The 15,516-nt window shown below is 42.7% G+C and overlaps 1 protein-coding gene across 1 annotated transcript in view; it reads right to left on the reverse strand.

Moving 5' to 3' along the window:
* Positions 1-2,043: 2,043 nt before the first annotated feature.
* Positions 2,044-15,516, reverse strand: part of Qrfpr (pyroglutamylated RFamide peptide receptor) — a 43,879-nt gene continuing 30,406 nt past the window's right edge. Inside the window, exons 2-6 of the mRNA NM_198199.2 lie at positions 11,123-11,281; positions 9,863-9,924; positions 5,132-5,367; positions 3,514-3,611; positions 2,044-2,878 (exon numbers count right to left, since the gene is read on the reverse strand). Of these exons, the coding sequence (NP_937842.1) occupies positions 2,472-2,878; positions 3,514-3,611; positions 5,132-5,367; positions 9,863-9,924; positions 11,123-11,281 (962 nt within the window). The 3' untranslated portion in view covers positions 2,044-2,471. The remainder of the gene's footprint in view (positions 2,879-3,513; positions 3,612-5,131; positions 5,368-9,862; positions 9,925-11,122; positions 11,282-15,516) is intronic.

Here is a 15,516-nt window from a genome sequence, read left to right on the forward strand (position 1 = left end):
TTCCATGTGACAGTACTTCCCCAGCATGCACATGGCAGCTCATTACCATCTACAGTCCAGTCTCGGAATCTAATGCCCTCCTTTGACCTCCATGGGCCCCAGGTATGCACATTACCATGTGGGAAGGCAATGCCCTTCCCCCCACTGGAGGTTCTTGAATGTATAGTTTCCTACCCATCACACACAACCACCAGTGCTCCTTGAAAATAAAGTCCATGATGATGTAGCATTGTACATTCAGTGATTCTTTTGCTGGAAGCCACTGGGGTGACTTTCTTCTTTGAATTTATTATTTATGGATAAATGCATATACATAACTTTTTATTGTCATATTGAAGACATGGATTTTTAGCAGTTAAATAAAGATAAACCAAATCAGCACATTAGGTCCCTTCTTAAGGATTAGGCAGTATAGTGATCACTGTTTTGTTACAATGTAACTAGACAAAAAAGATGACCCATCAGGAAAGTAGTCCATAAAAAACAAGTATCTCTTTCTTCACTTTGCTAATTTTCCTGTACCATGCGACTTGTCTTTCTTATTCTACACCCTGTTTTACCTTTTTCCTTTTCAATAGCACTTCACTGATGCACATGACATGGACTGCCTGGAACCGAGGGAACCCAAGCAGTTTGTGCCCTTTGGTTTCCAAATCTTAATGTTTAAATTATGAAATATTTTGAGTTCTTTAGATAGAAAATGAGTGCTTGAGAAACAAGTTAGACAACAAGGCTGTGGCCGGGCCTTGGGTTTCTTGACTGTTGGGAAGGCTGCAGCAATAGATGTGTTCCTGATGCGAGACAACCATCGAGGGGCTCTGTACCTCCTGACCCATCACTTGGAGGCTGGCCCTGGGCATAGCAATGTTTCACAGGCTTGGAGTTGCTTCAGACCTTCTACATTAGTCTACTACAGAGAAAGTCTCTCTCAAAGTCTTTCATCTCACTAGAGGAAATAAAGTGCTAAAAAGAGATAAACATCTGATATATCTCTCCATCACCTATTATCTATCATCCATCTATCCTATCTTACCAATAAAAAAAGTTACCTTGTAGGGTGATGTCATTCATTATTCTTATGCAGACACAAGATAAAATGAGGCCTGTCATTGGACAAGAAGGAAGGGAGGTGGGAACAGAGGTTTTAGAAGGAATGGGAGAGGCACAAGAGAGGAGGAGAAGCAGCTTGGAGGCAGACGTAAAGGATCCTTGCCATGTATCTCTACATAGGTTGTTATGAATATTTCTTAAGGGATGGATTTCTATAGGTCAATTTATCTTATGTAGGTGGACAGTTTTTTATCATTTGTGAGTTTATTGTGTGGATGTATTGTGGATTGAGAATTTAACATAAAAATCTGTTTAAGTTACAGCTTATTGAGTCTTGATTTCACCGTGTAGTTAGGAGTTTATACTTTAAATACCAGAAGCGGTTGCTGGGGGAGTGGGCAGAGTCCATGGCAGGGAGCTGAGATAGGCCAGCCCATACCGGACTTCTAGATTCCTGATTTTACTGGGGAGCTGGAACCAGAGAGTTCACGGCTAGTAGAGCACCAGGAGAGATATTAACCAGAGATAAATTATGGTTGGTTCCATATGGCCCACAGGTGCCGGAACTGACTCTAGGGACCAGTGTGGCAAGGTGTGAGAGTTACTTGGGGGCAGTGTGGCGACACTGAGATGAAGGGAACCCGTAGTGCCATGCGGACCTATGGGTGCCAGCGCTACATGGGATAAAAGGGTTCACCTTTTTTACCATTACCACAACTTACAAAACAGGAGAGTGAGACAGCACTGGCATAGTCTTAGCAAGGAAAGCAGGGCAAGAAAGGGGGGTTGGAGACGGGGGTGGGGGTTGGGGGAGTCAGGGCCAGGACTCAGAGTTTCTCCCTTTAGAGTGAGAAGTGCCTGCCTTCCCCAGCACACTTTGTTTCACCACATCTCTGTGAAGTAAACAAGGTAGAACCTCCATTCATATAGACCAACAGAGTCTTCAAAAGGTGATGTCACTTGTCACCACAGAGAGAGTGTGCAGCTCCAATGTGACATTTGTCTCAAGTTTTATTAGTTGTCACTTGCCTGATCATTCATTTTGATTTTTAAAATTATTGTACAAAATTGTTTCCCCAACTTCAACAGCACACTATAAATTACATTATGATGCTCAGATGTTTAATATTCAAGGATGATGATACAATTTTAATAATTTAGCAATACACATAAGTCACATTACATTAACTACATGGATAAAACTGCTACCAAAACCATTGCTTTATTATGCACGACATCTTTCATAAATCTACTTTAATAATCTACAAAGCTGTTATAATAACTTTTCAAAGTTACAGTGTTACGTATTATGTCCATTTAAATGAAAAACATGTCTTGTTTCTCTTGTCATTTAAAAAAATAGTCCTGACCTTTGCTCAAAATAACATTCCATACAAATGCTATTAATTATGAAGTTTTCATTACAGTTCATGGCCACTACCAAAAGTAGAGTTTTCAGAAAGTTCAGAACTGAAGAAGGCTAGCTGTCTCTTGAGTTGTCTTTTCTCCCGCGGCTGCTCGCACAATTTGACATCAATGCTGGCATCACTGAATGTGTCTCCTTTGGTTTCTTCCACTGGACGCTGTGGTCGAGATAACTTTGCTCTCTTCTGCATCATTGATATTCCAGAATTCCCAGGCTTCCGTGCTGGGGAGGAGGATTCTTTCACTATGCAATAACAAACAGCAGACAGAAAATTCTTTTTGAAGTTTTCATTCATAAACGCATACACAAAGGGATTACAGATGGAGTTGAAAAAGCCAATTGTCTGCGCGACAGCAAAGACCATCTTGATTGTGACATCATCATATTCTTTTTCAAAATTACCTGAAATAGAATGATAGTTTAGAACGCTGACTGACTTTATCAAGGAAATTAAAAACCACTTATCCCGTGACAATGTCAGAGGCAAAAGGCATGTAAATGTCTGAAGACAACTTGGGGAGAGGAGTCGGATTACCCGGAAACAACCTTCGTGATGACATTTCTTCCATATTTGTGGCGTCCAGTGAATGTTACTGGGCCCACTGCTTTTCAACTAAATCAAGTGTCGTGTACACTAGAAGCAGGAGTGGTCTTTCAAATATTCACCTGCACTGTACAAAACACAGTCACACAGAAAACCATGTGAAGTCCTAGCTTACTAGGGAGAGCACCCTGAGGCACCAGTTGAAATCCCAGGTATTATTAAATTAATAAGTAAAAAAATTAAGTCAAGGTTGTAAAAAGATGCCACGTTGTCCCCCTTAGGAATAACGTTAGATTGTGGAAGCTTTTCTACGATATCAAAGTGTCATCATCACAATCACCACCCACACAGAAGGTTGGCTCTCTTTAGCAGGAAAGAGCAGACTCAAGGCTTGGCATTTAATTAAGCCAGGGCACAGCACGGAGTTTACAGTTGTTCCTGTCTAGCAGGAAATGGCCTGGAGAGTCACCACATGAGAATACCAGGTACTCACTGTACTCAACCATCATGTGAACAACGTGGAAAGGTGCCCAGCATGCAGCAAAGAGAGCCACCACAGTCACCATCATAATGACAGCCCGCTTCTTCTTCCTAGACCCGCAAGAGAGTATTGTGTTGGGTCACTTTCCCATGGAAATGTGTTAAACAGCGAGACTGGAATAAAAGCCGAGCTTAGCCCAGCCCAACAGAATTGCATCATCGCTTTTCCCTGTACATTTCACCCTGTCTCTACCGTCTTCATGTAATAGACATGCTTCTAATGCATGTTCACCATGGGCCTAGGTTACTGACATGGATTAGATCGTTAATATTCACGCACATCAATGGGCCAATGCAGGAACGGAGGCTCAGAGAAGGTTTTGTGATTTGCAGTCAGTAATGGATGTACTTTGGCTTTGGATTTAGGAGTCTAAGTTCAGTGACTAATTCACAGTGTATTGAAAATCATGTCTGTGATAGCAAAAGATCAATATTTATGAAATACAGTTAGGTTCGAGGATATACTTAAAACTCGGGTTTACCAGGAATTCAAACTCACTTCTTTATTCTTCTTATACATCTGCTGCACTAGAACTATATATTTGCTTTATATTTTAAAAGTTCATACCTGGCACCTCTCTTTTCAACTCAATAGCTCTCCCTTCTCCGAAGTCCCCTCTCCTCCCAGGAAAGGGACAATTAATTTAATAAAAAGTCCCATGGTGATTAAGCCTCGGTACTCTCATACAGGTGTCTGCTGGTATACAAACGTGCCACTAGAGGGCGGTGCACACTTGTGATTCAACTAAACCCCCATCAAATCCCTGGAACTCTGAACAGGAGGCATTTACTCGCTTCCATTTGAATGTTGAATAAAGATTATAAAGTACTTCTTCTGTATAATATATTCAGCGTCGTGGTGTTTTTAAAGTGAATACTAATGAATAAAGTCAGGAAGATAGCTGTTACGTTAAAATTAATGTTCAACAATACTCGTTTAATATATGTAATATTCTCTGGCTTAAAAATATTTTTATACATTCCATCTCGTGTACATTAGCATCATCTTTGAGTAGCAGGAAGTAGGGATGTTATAGTAAGAATAACTGCTACGGGGTTGGGGATTTAGCTCAGTGGTAGAGCGCTTGCCTAAGAAGCACAAGGCCCTGGGTTCGGTCCCCAGCTCCGAAAAAAAGAACCAAAAAAAAAAAAAAAGAATAACTGCTACAAGAACCATTATGTAACTTTGTATATATGAAGAAAGGGATGGGAGAGAGCAAAGATGTGGATCTGTGTCACATGGCCAGCAAAGTGACAAGGACAAGAGACCCCACTGGACCACATAGCTGTGACACTGGCTCACAGTTCTTCCTGCAGATTATATTTATAGAGAGATGGAAATATAACCATGATCTTAATTCTCTTCATAACCCCAACTTCACTTCCGACTTAGGGACTAGCGATTTTGATCTAACTTTCTGCCACATGTTAAACTGCAAACAGCTTCAAGGGTTAAATTACTCTCAACTGAGGCTGCTATGACTAAATTACCGAGAGTTCTAGCACCCTTGGCAACTGTCCCTTTTAGTACAACGAATTGAAACATTTCACACAGAGGTGAGCAAACAGACCTGGCTATTTTGGACATTTCTTTCCCGTGGATAGTTTGAAGCGCTGAACTGTCTCCCACTCTCTTCTTGATCCACAGTTCATAGCCAATCTTGCTATAGAGGACTAGCATTACCACAAGAGGCAGGAGGAAGAGGATGACGAGAATGAAGGTGCTGTAGATTCTCTGGTGCACGGGGCTGGCCCATTCTTCCAAGCAGCAGATGTGTTCTTTTTCATAGAGGAAGTCATACTTAATCTTTATGGCAAGAATAAGTGGGTTACAAGAACCAGCAGTCAACAAAGAGGCAGCAGGTGTCACTGCAGAACATCCTTACAAAGACTGCACATTTGCCACGGACTATCTCAGATGCGCATCACGGTTTCCTTACTATGTTGCAGGGAAAATGCAGTTTTCTACTCACCTGCTTAGGTGTTTTTTTTTTTTTTTTTTAGAACTTTGAGCTTTTAGATTTGAAATGGAATTGAGGTCTGGGCACACTTCTTTCATTTCTGGCCTTTCTCAACCTTTAGTTCTGCTTCTTACAACTTGGCAACGAGCTGAAAGAGCTCACTCACGGCGCTGTCTGTTGATAATGCCATATGCTCTCTGCTGTCTGCTTTAATACTAATAAACTAATATATTTTTTTTTTTTTTAGTTTTTTTTTTTCTTTTTTTTTTTTTTTTCGGAGCTGGGGACCGAACCCAGGGCCTTGCGCTTGCTTTAATACTAATAAACTAATATATTTTGTTTTCTCACTTGTTGAAAGAAGCAGGCCTGGGGAGTCACCAGACTTCCTTTAAGTACCAGATGCTAATAGAGGCATGAAAAAGGCGGCTGGTAGCCTTTAAATTCTCAGGCAAATGGGAAGTGAGATCTGAACTATGGCTGCCCTAAACTAATCCACATGACCTTTGCTAGCTCGTTTATTAGAACTATCCCTGGCAGACTCAGTCTTACGCTCATACAGTATTAACAGCAGCAGTAAGTGATGTGACACACTTCTAGGTCGCACTGAACCCTTAAAGCACATCCAAAGGCCACATCTCTTGGCAAGAGGAATGCAAAGGTGAGAGTTGACCGGGAATGCTGTCCTCTATGCAGACTGGTTCTTCAGGTGACTACTCAGGATTTGAACATATTTGTTTATGTTTATGTGCTTATGTGCAAATTCCATCCCAACCTTCAGTAGCAATTGAAAAGGCAAGACAGTCCCAGCTCTGGTCTAGGCATTACTGACAAAAATAACTAGGAGTGATATACACAATTGGAAAACTATTTCAAGATCTGCTCTTCCTACGAAGAGCGGTAAAACCACAGCCTATTCTGACTCGGTATAAGCAGGCCCTACAATGACCACAGGGGGCCCAGAGTAGCAAAACTCCATGCTAGTCTTGGATGGGCTCACGTAGCTCTGGGGACAAGCAAATCTCTGGCTGTATGCTAATTCAGAGGTTTCTCACATGCGCTACACCCCTAGCAACATACTTCTAAACATACATTTCTCTAAAACTCTGTTTGAGATGGGGCAGAGAGTTGGGAGGCGTTCTGGGACTATGGTCACTCTTCTTTATCACCACTGTGCTTCTTCTTAGGTATGAGTCACATTTCTTCTCCACACAAATCTTACCATGGGCACCAAGGAAAGAGACAGTTTGTCACTGATACTAGTGAAGCCCCTTGATTCAGGTGTCAACAACTCATGGGGAAGCCTTCTGCTTTTCCAGGTGTTGGATGTATTTGCGCTTGGCATAAAGGTGGAGTGTAGGGGAAATGATGCTATGATGAGTGCTTGGAGGGGACATACATGTGACAGTGTTCATTTGGTCCCTTTTCTGCTCCATCCCCCTGAGAACTGAAAGAACCGAGGAGCTAGAGCAGTGAGAAATGCCAGTGGCTGAGCCTCCAGTCCATCATCCGATCTCAAGACTCAGGTTCCTGTGTGCTCATTTATACTAATAGTGCCTAGGAGTGAGGTGGCCATAGGATGCACGCTAATACAAGACAAGAAGCAAATGTGATTGACTGACCTGACGGTGAGTGTGGTTTTGTTAATCAGATTGTATAATAGACATATCTACCAGCGAGTCACCAAATTAAGGTATATTTAAAGTATACCCTGGAGTAATGTTTCTTTTCATCGCCATATCTATTTGTTTTCAAGAAGAGATTGGAATGTGTCATTTGTGAAGGAGCCTATGGCTCTACACCCTGCTAGTGGGGAAGGTGACTTGGCAGAAAGAAGCTGGCCATGTGTGTGATGCATAGAGAGCTAAGGAGTGGCCAAGCAGCCAGAAGCATCGGGTGTCTTGGGAAAAACCCAGAAGAGAAGCATCAGTCAGGAGTCAGAGTGACACCCAGAGGCACTCTTTCCAGACCACATCTGCTTCACAGACTTGTAGGAGAGAAAGCTCAGCTGCACAGAGGGGCAGAGTCACCCAGAAGGCAGTCACAACCCTTAACTTTGTTGCGTTGCTACATCAGTTTAAGCCAGGGGAAGCCCCAAGTTTTAAATTGATTATTTGATTTTAAGAGAATAAGGTGGTGGACTGGACATTTTGTAACAGATGTAATACTGTTTCTGTGTGGAAAGTCAGCAGAAAACTTTAGTGAACTAAATACCGGCAGAACTGGTGTGGCCGGTTGGGACATCCTCGGATAGTGTTTCATACGTTTGTAACACATAAAGTTGCTCTCTGTTTGCAAACAGTTCAGCTCACTCAATACTCAAATCCTAGAACAAAATCCAGACTGTTGGTGAAATCTTTTACCTTATGGCTCCCTTGATATTCCTTGCTGCTGGATGTGGCAAGCTTAGTAAAATTCCACATTTGCCTTTTTGTTTAAAACAGTAGAAAAGAGAACTGAAGGAGACAACATCCCCACAGGAAGACCAACAATGTCAACTAACCTGGACCCCTGGGTCCAAATGAAATCACCAAATAAGGGGGAGCCAGGAGCAACTGGACATCCCACATCACCAAATGAAGCTTCCAGTACCTAGAATGGGTTATATCTAATCACATTGTTAGCCAAAGGGGTCCAGGGGAGCCTCCAAATAACCCAGGATGTTACAAAGGCTCTATGTTTCTCTCCACAAATTTATGGCAAGGCTGTATTGCTAAAAATAACACATACGCAAGCCATTGAACACTGAGAAATCGAGCTATTCCTGCCCAGAGCCTTCACCCCCACTGTCTACAACTCTTGGTACCAGAAGCTACTCTACACACTACCAAAGGAGAAAAAGAAACCCCAACCCAGCTAAAGGCTTTGTGATCTACAATGATGTCTGGCCTGCAAGATACACTAGGGCAATGATGCCCCAGAGCCTATGAGAGTAACCAACTAATATCCGTGTGGACTGAAGGCCCACTCCATGAGATGGTATCCATTCTCAATGCTACTTAGGTGACCAAGAACCTGAGACGAGATAGCCCGGGAACCTAGGGAAAAACCAAATGCTACTGTTCTACAAAAGGAACATAGCAGTAAAATGATGCTTAATGCTCGACTGCTGTACTCAGAGCTTAGTGCATTGCTGAGCTGTCATCATGGGAACTTCCTCCTACAACAGATGGGAGTGCAGAGACCCACAGACAGATAACATCAGAGAGGGAAAGACTTCAGAGCACTCAGCCCCAAACACCATGTCTCCATCAAATCCCTTCCCTCAGGCCTCAGAGAGCCCTGTGGCTAAGGAAGCAGAAAGAGCATAAAAGCCAGAGGGGATGGAGTGCAACAAGGAGAGCAGAGCTTCTAAACTGCAACAGGACAGATCCACATATGAACTCTCAGGGCTTGCACGGGGCCGCACCAGTTTGGTGTCCTAGAGCTGAAAGAAGTGGAAACTTAGCCCACCCCTAACCTAGAAGCTATCTCCAGTTACTAGCCAGTCGTAAGTGAAAAGTTAGGGCCCCCCCTCACCCCCCGAGAGTCTCCCTGGGGGAAACAAACACCTCTCAAGGATAGAATGGCCAGCAGGAGTTGGCTGACAGAAATCCAACTCAACAGCATATTTAGAAGTATCATGTCTCATAATGTCCTGTTGGATGGGTATGTATGTATGTATGTATGTATGTATGTATGTATGTATGTATGTATGCATGCATAGGTATGTATGTGTGCATATATATGTTTGTGTGTATATCATATAGGTTTTGTTTATATATTATGGCTTCTGCTTTTGTGTTTTTATATGATTTCTGAATGTGTGAACAAGTGGGTCTTTGCATCTGTATCTGCTTCTTGTGCCTTTTCTTTTTGTTTTGTCCTACTTCAAATTGTTGGATTTTGTTCTACGTATTATATTTTATTATTCTTCCGTAGATGCCTGTTTATTTCTAGTGAGGGACAGAGAGGGGTGTGGGAGAAACTGGGAGGAGTAGAGGAAGAAAAAACTGTGATCATTATATACTGTATTAAAAATTATTTTTGAATAAAATAAAAATACGGAGCAGTCATTGGGTTCATAATTATATCAAAACCTTAGAGCATTCTTGGAATAGCCTGTTCAATTTATCGGAAAATGGATAAAGTGACTTTGGAATGTTTTTGAAAATGTTACACACCAAAGTCTTAGCAATAGAATATCTAGAATGGGGGAAAGTATTTTATTTCATTTGAGAGCTTGCCAGTGAAGGGACTGAGGTGATGCAGACTTGCTGAAATAATCTTGAGAGGGGTAATCGGTACAGATGAGGGATGTGGAGAGTATCTCAGCAGTATAAGAAGCCACTCAGCCCTGTGTACCTCAAGGCGTTGCACGTGCCACATGGGTGATCCTACGATGATGGCCGCCAACCAGACCACGCCTGTAAAAATGTGACAATCATCAGAATGCAGTGCAGTGGAGACACGATTCACCTATAGGCTCTCTCTCCATTGTTCCTTGTGATACAGTACCATTTTTATAACAGAAATACTGTTTGCTTGTTTATTTCACATGGCATGCTAGTTAACTTTGCTACTTTTGATGATCCTATCAGCTGTACTGTAATCTGATTATTAGAAATTCAGACCATTGTGAAGCATCTGAAGATTTTTGAGGACTCAGCAATACTTACTAAATACTTACTAAAAGGGATCCATACTGGACATTAGGATATTGCTTCAAATTCACCATTTTTTTTAAAAAAAAGAAATGTTGTATTCGTCATATCTGAGTCAGGGACAAGCTAAGCATCTAGAATTGCCTGAAGAGAGTGGATGGTGCCTGAGGAACTTCTCACTGCTCTCAGGCACTTGCAAGCTCTGTGTAAATGATTGGGAGTCCACCTCAGCACAACACTCCTGCTCTCTGCTTCCCTCAAAGCACAGTTCCCACTCTGTATTAGGATTTTCTGGCTCTTGTGCACTCAGAACCTTCTCACCAGGGTCAGATGAATGTTAGTGTGGAAATGCCCCATAGGTACCATTCACTAGGTAAATGTAACGCTTAAACACGGAAGAGGCAAACTGTGTGATACAGTATCCACAATAACATGTTCAAGTGTTAGGGTAGAACTAAAGGAGAGTTGATGTAGGTAAGTACAGAGAGGACCAAACTCCTCAAGTTATACAGGAATGCTTACACATAAAGGGCCAAACCATACCTCAGCTGTACAAACATGATGTTACTCTATAATGGCGTTAATACTGCAGGTGGCACAGTGATAGCCCCACCTAATGATACAGTTTGAGTCTTGCATGCTAATTCATGGACTTTGTCCACTGATGAACTCACGGATGAACGGACTACTGGAAAATAGAGTCTGATTGGAAGAAGTAGGTTACTGGCAGAGGACTTGCCCCAGGCCACACGTGTGTGTGGGCTGCTATGAGGCAAGCCACTGCTCTACTAATGGTCATGCCACAGTCTTCTGCTTTCTTGCCCAAAGGCCCGGAACTAACAGAGACAAGTGGCCAGGGGCTGCAATCTCTGAAGCCATCCATATGCAAACACAATTCCTTCTACCTCCAAACTGTTAATATCAGATACTTTCGTCAAGTGACAAATAGTGGCTCACATACCCAAGATCGTGAAGGCCCTTCGGGTGGTGTACTGCCACTTCATTTTAAAAGGATGGACAAGTCCTTGGTGCCTCTCAACAGCGATGCAGGTCATGGTGAGGATTTCTGTCACGACGGCCGTGGACTGGACAAAGGGTACCATCTTGCAGATGAAGGCACCTGCAGGGAGGAAGCAAACCACATCATACAAAAGCTACATTGTAAAAGTCTTACCTGCATCTTCATAAGTGTTACAAATCATTACCCATGAGCTGCAGCTCAGAAGCTTCATGATTATAGCAAGGACACCATATATGCAAACTAATGGCCGAAGTCTAGTCTCTTCAATTAGAGTTTTACATTTCTAAGGGCCATGGCATTGAGCATAAGACAATGGGAGACAAATGCATACCAGGGAGGGTAAGACAGTCTATGTGTGAAGTGGCCCACACCCCTAGTTCCAGTGCATAAGAGACTGGGGCAGGGCTGTCAAGAGAATTTGAGCTACATAGCAGAACCATGACTCGAAATCCATGAACAGAAAAAGCGGTGAGAATATTATTTGCAAAGTTGGAATGAAATGGCCAACTGGAATGTAGTCTACAAAATGGCCTTTAATCTTTCTTTTCATTTGGCTTTGTGTAAAGTCATAACAAAGGAGTAATTCTCATCAAAATTCAGTTTATTAATCTCTCTCCCGCCCCTCTGCGCAAGCATGTGTGTGTGTGTGTGTGTGTGTGTGTGTGTGTGTGTGTGTGCATTCACATGTGCATTTTCATGTGTGTGAGTGCAGTTGCACATGGGTCATGGAGTCCATGTGGAGGTCAGGGGACAGCCTTGGGTGCTGGTCCTTGACGTCCACCTTGAGGTGGAGTCTCTCCGTTGCTCACCACTGTTTATGTTATTCTACCTGGCACACAGGCTCCCGGGATTCTTCCCTTCCTACCTCTCATCTTCCCATATGGGGAGCATCAGGCTATTGTCACTGAAACCTGGCTTATGGGTCCTGGGGATGCAAACAAAGGCCTCACACTTGTGCAGCAAGTTCTTTACTCACTGAGCCCTCTCACCAGTCCAACACACAGGTTTCTTTTTTAATTTTGCATTTCTAAAAATTAAAATTTTTTTCGTACAATATTGTGATTCCCTTCCCACTAGTCCTCACAGTTCCTCCGCTCCCATCTGGATCCAACCATTTTCTGTCTCTCATTAGAAAACAAACAGGCACCTAAGGAATAATTAAAATGAAATAAAAAGAAAAGAAATTAGAACAGCACACAATAAACAAACAGAAGAGCGGAAGAAAAAACATGAAATCACATATAGGCCTCGAGACACATACATTTGCATACATGGGAATCCATTAAAAACACAAAATCAGAAACCATATTCTACACACAAAGAACTTTTAAGGTCAAGACAAAACAAGACAAAACAAAACCAAAAACCACTCTTAACTCAACATTAGGAGATAAAGTTCAAAGGGTGCTATTGAGTTAGTTTTGTGTTGGCCATCTTTTGTGTGCATTACAATGTTAACTTCCTTTACCTTTGTAATTTAAAAGTCTCAAAGTGATGGACAGAAAAAAATCTTTTATTTTTAACTAAAAAAAAAAAGAGAACTGCCTATCAGCCATTCCACCCACTGCTTAGCTCTGGGACAGGGTACACATGGGTCTAGAACCCCAGGTAGAGACTCCCAGGTCTTCTAACCACCAACTTATCTGTCACCCCACCCATCCCTCGGTTACAGGTCATTTGGAGTCTGACTGGAATCCCAGAGCCATTTGCCTGCCTACTAATCGGCCACTCAATCTACTATACCAACCTGGAACTGGGAGAAGTTTGAACCAGAATTCCTGGTTGGAACCCCAGAGCCAGTCCTCTTGCCTACCCACTGCCCGTCAGCCACCTCACACACTCTTTGCTTTAAGACCAAATAAAGTCTGACCTAGAACCCTAGAGTGGTCCCAAGACTTAGTCATCATTCAGCTAACCCAGGGTTTCAACCCTCATGTGTTTGGCTCCTTGTGTGTTTGTCACCCTTAAGGCTTTTCTTTTCTTTTCTTTTCTTTTCTTTTCTTTTCTTTTCTTTTCTTTTCCTTTCCTTTCTTTTCTCTTCTCTCCTCTTCTCTTCTTTTCTTTTCTTTTCTTCTCTCTCTTTCTTTCATGAGAGCATTTTTTATTAAAAGAAAAGGAACGTATAATAGTTACTTTTCTCATTGCTGTGATCAAATGCATGATAAGGAGAAAGGGCTGTGTTAAATAGCTAACTTTTTTTTTATTCTTTTTTTTTTTTCGGAGCTGGGGACCGAACCCATTTTTTTATTCTTTAATCTATTTTTTTTTCTTTTTTCTATTTTTCGGAGCTGGGGACCGAACCCAGGGCCTTGCGTTTGCTAGACAAGCGCTCTACCACTGAGCTAAATCCCCAACCCTCTTTAATCTATTTTTATAGCACAGTCATCATCCCTCTCTGGGTCCCTGTGACTGTTCCCCATCCCATTCCTCCTTCCCCCCATCACCAAGAAGATATTCCCACTCCCACCCCTACCTCATCAGACTTCCCCACTCCCTGGGGCCTCAAGTCTCTCCAGGGTTAGGTATATCTTCTCTCACTGAGGCCAAACCAGGAAGTTCTCTGCTGTATAAGTGTTAGGGGCCTCATATCAGTTTGCGTACACCGCCTGGTTGGTGGTTCAGTATCCTGAGTAGGGAATCAGGTCAGTTGAGACTGCTGGTCTTCCTATGGGGTCATCCTCCTTCTCAGCTTCTTCCAGCTTTTATTTAATTCAATCACAGGGGTCCCGGGCTTCTGTCCATTGGTTGTATGTAAATATCTGCGTCTGACTCTTTCATTTGCTTGTTGGGCATCTCGGATGACAGCCATGCTAGCTAGGCTCCTGGCCGTAAGCACACCATAGCATCGGAAATAGTGTCAGGCCTTGGGGCATCACCTTGAGCTGGATCCTACTTTGGCCTGTCACTGGGCCTCCTTTCCCTCAGTCTCTTCTTCATTTTCGTCCCCACAGTTCTTTTACACAGGAGCAATTCTGGGTCAGAACTTTTGAAAGTAGCTCACATTTTAAGTCTTTGTCATGGTGGGGAAGTCACTGGAGGCAGGCTGAGAGTTATGAAAGCTGGTTACATTATATCCACAGTCAGGAAGCAGAGAGAGGTGAATGGTGGTGTCCAGGTTGCTTTTTTTTTCCAGTTTTTTAAAATTTTTTTATTATATATTTCTTTACTTACATTTAAAAGGTTATTTCCCTTCCCGGTTTCCTGTTCATAAGCCCCCATTCCCTCCCCTCTCCCTCCCCCATATGGGTTTTCCCCTTATACATCCCCTTATTGCCCTTCCCCATATTCCCCTGCACTGGAGGTCCAACCTTGGCAAGACCAAGGGCTTCCCCTTCCACTGGTGCCCCAACAAGGCTATTCTCTGCTACATATGCAGTTGGAGCCCTGGGTCAGTCCATGTATAGTCTTTCAGTAGTGGTCTAGTCCCTGGAAGCTCTGGTTGGTTGGCATTGTTGTTCTTATGGGGTTGCAAGCTCCTTCAACTCTTTCAATCCTTCCTCTAATTCCCCCCAAGGGGGTCCTATTCTCAGTTCAGTGGTTTGCTGCTAGCAGTGACCTCTGTATTGGACATGTTCTGGATTTGTCTCTCAGGAGAGATCTATATCCGGTCCCTTTCAGCATACAATTTTTAGCTTCATCAATCTTATCTAGTTTTGGAAGCTGTATATAAATGGGCCACATGTGTGTCAGGCTCTGAATGGCCATTCCTTGAGTTGCTGCTCTAAACATTGCTGCCATATTTCCTCCTATGAATATTTTTCCCCCTTTTAAGAAGGAGTGGGAGCATCTGCATTTTGGTCATCCTTCTTCTTGAGCTTCCTGTGGTCTGTAGATTGCATCTTGGGTAATTTGAGCTTTTTGGCTAATGTCCACTTATCAATGAATGCATACCAAGTGTATTTTTCTGTGATTGAGTAACCTCACTCAGGATGATATTTTCTAGTTCATTCCATTTGCCTATGAATTTCATGAAGTCGTTGTTTTTGATAGCTGAGTAGTACTCCATTGTGTAGATGTACCACATTTTCTGTATCCATTCTTCTGTTGAAGGGCATCTGGGTTCTTTCCAGCTTCTGGCTAATATAAATAAGGCTTCGATGAGCATAGTGGAGCATGTGTCTTTGTTGTATGTTGGAGCATCTTTTGGGTATATGCCCAAGAGAGGTATAGCTGGGTCCTCAAGTAGGTAATGTCCAATTTTCTGAGGAACCTCCAGATGTCCAACTGCTACAGCTGTTCATTTGATGGATTTTTGACCTACAGTTCCCTGGACCACATTGACATTGTAGACTGGGCTACAGTAGGACTCTATGACTTCCCTACATTTGACCACC

This window comes from Rattus norvegicus, chromosome 2 (assembly GCF_021556685.1).
Source record: "Rattus norvegicus strain SHRSP/BbbUtx chromosome 2, alternate assembly SHRSP_T2T, whole genome shotgun sequence".
Classification (NCBI taxonomy): Eukaryota; Metazoa; Chordata; class Mammalia; order Rodentia; family Muridae; genus Rattus; species Rattus norvegicus.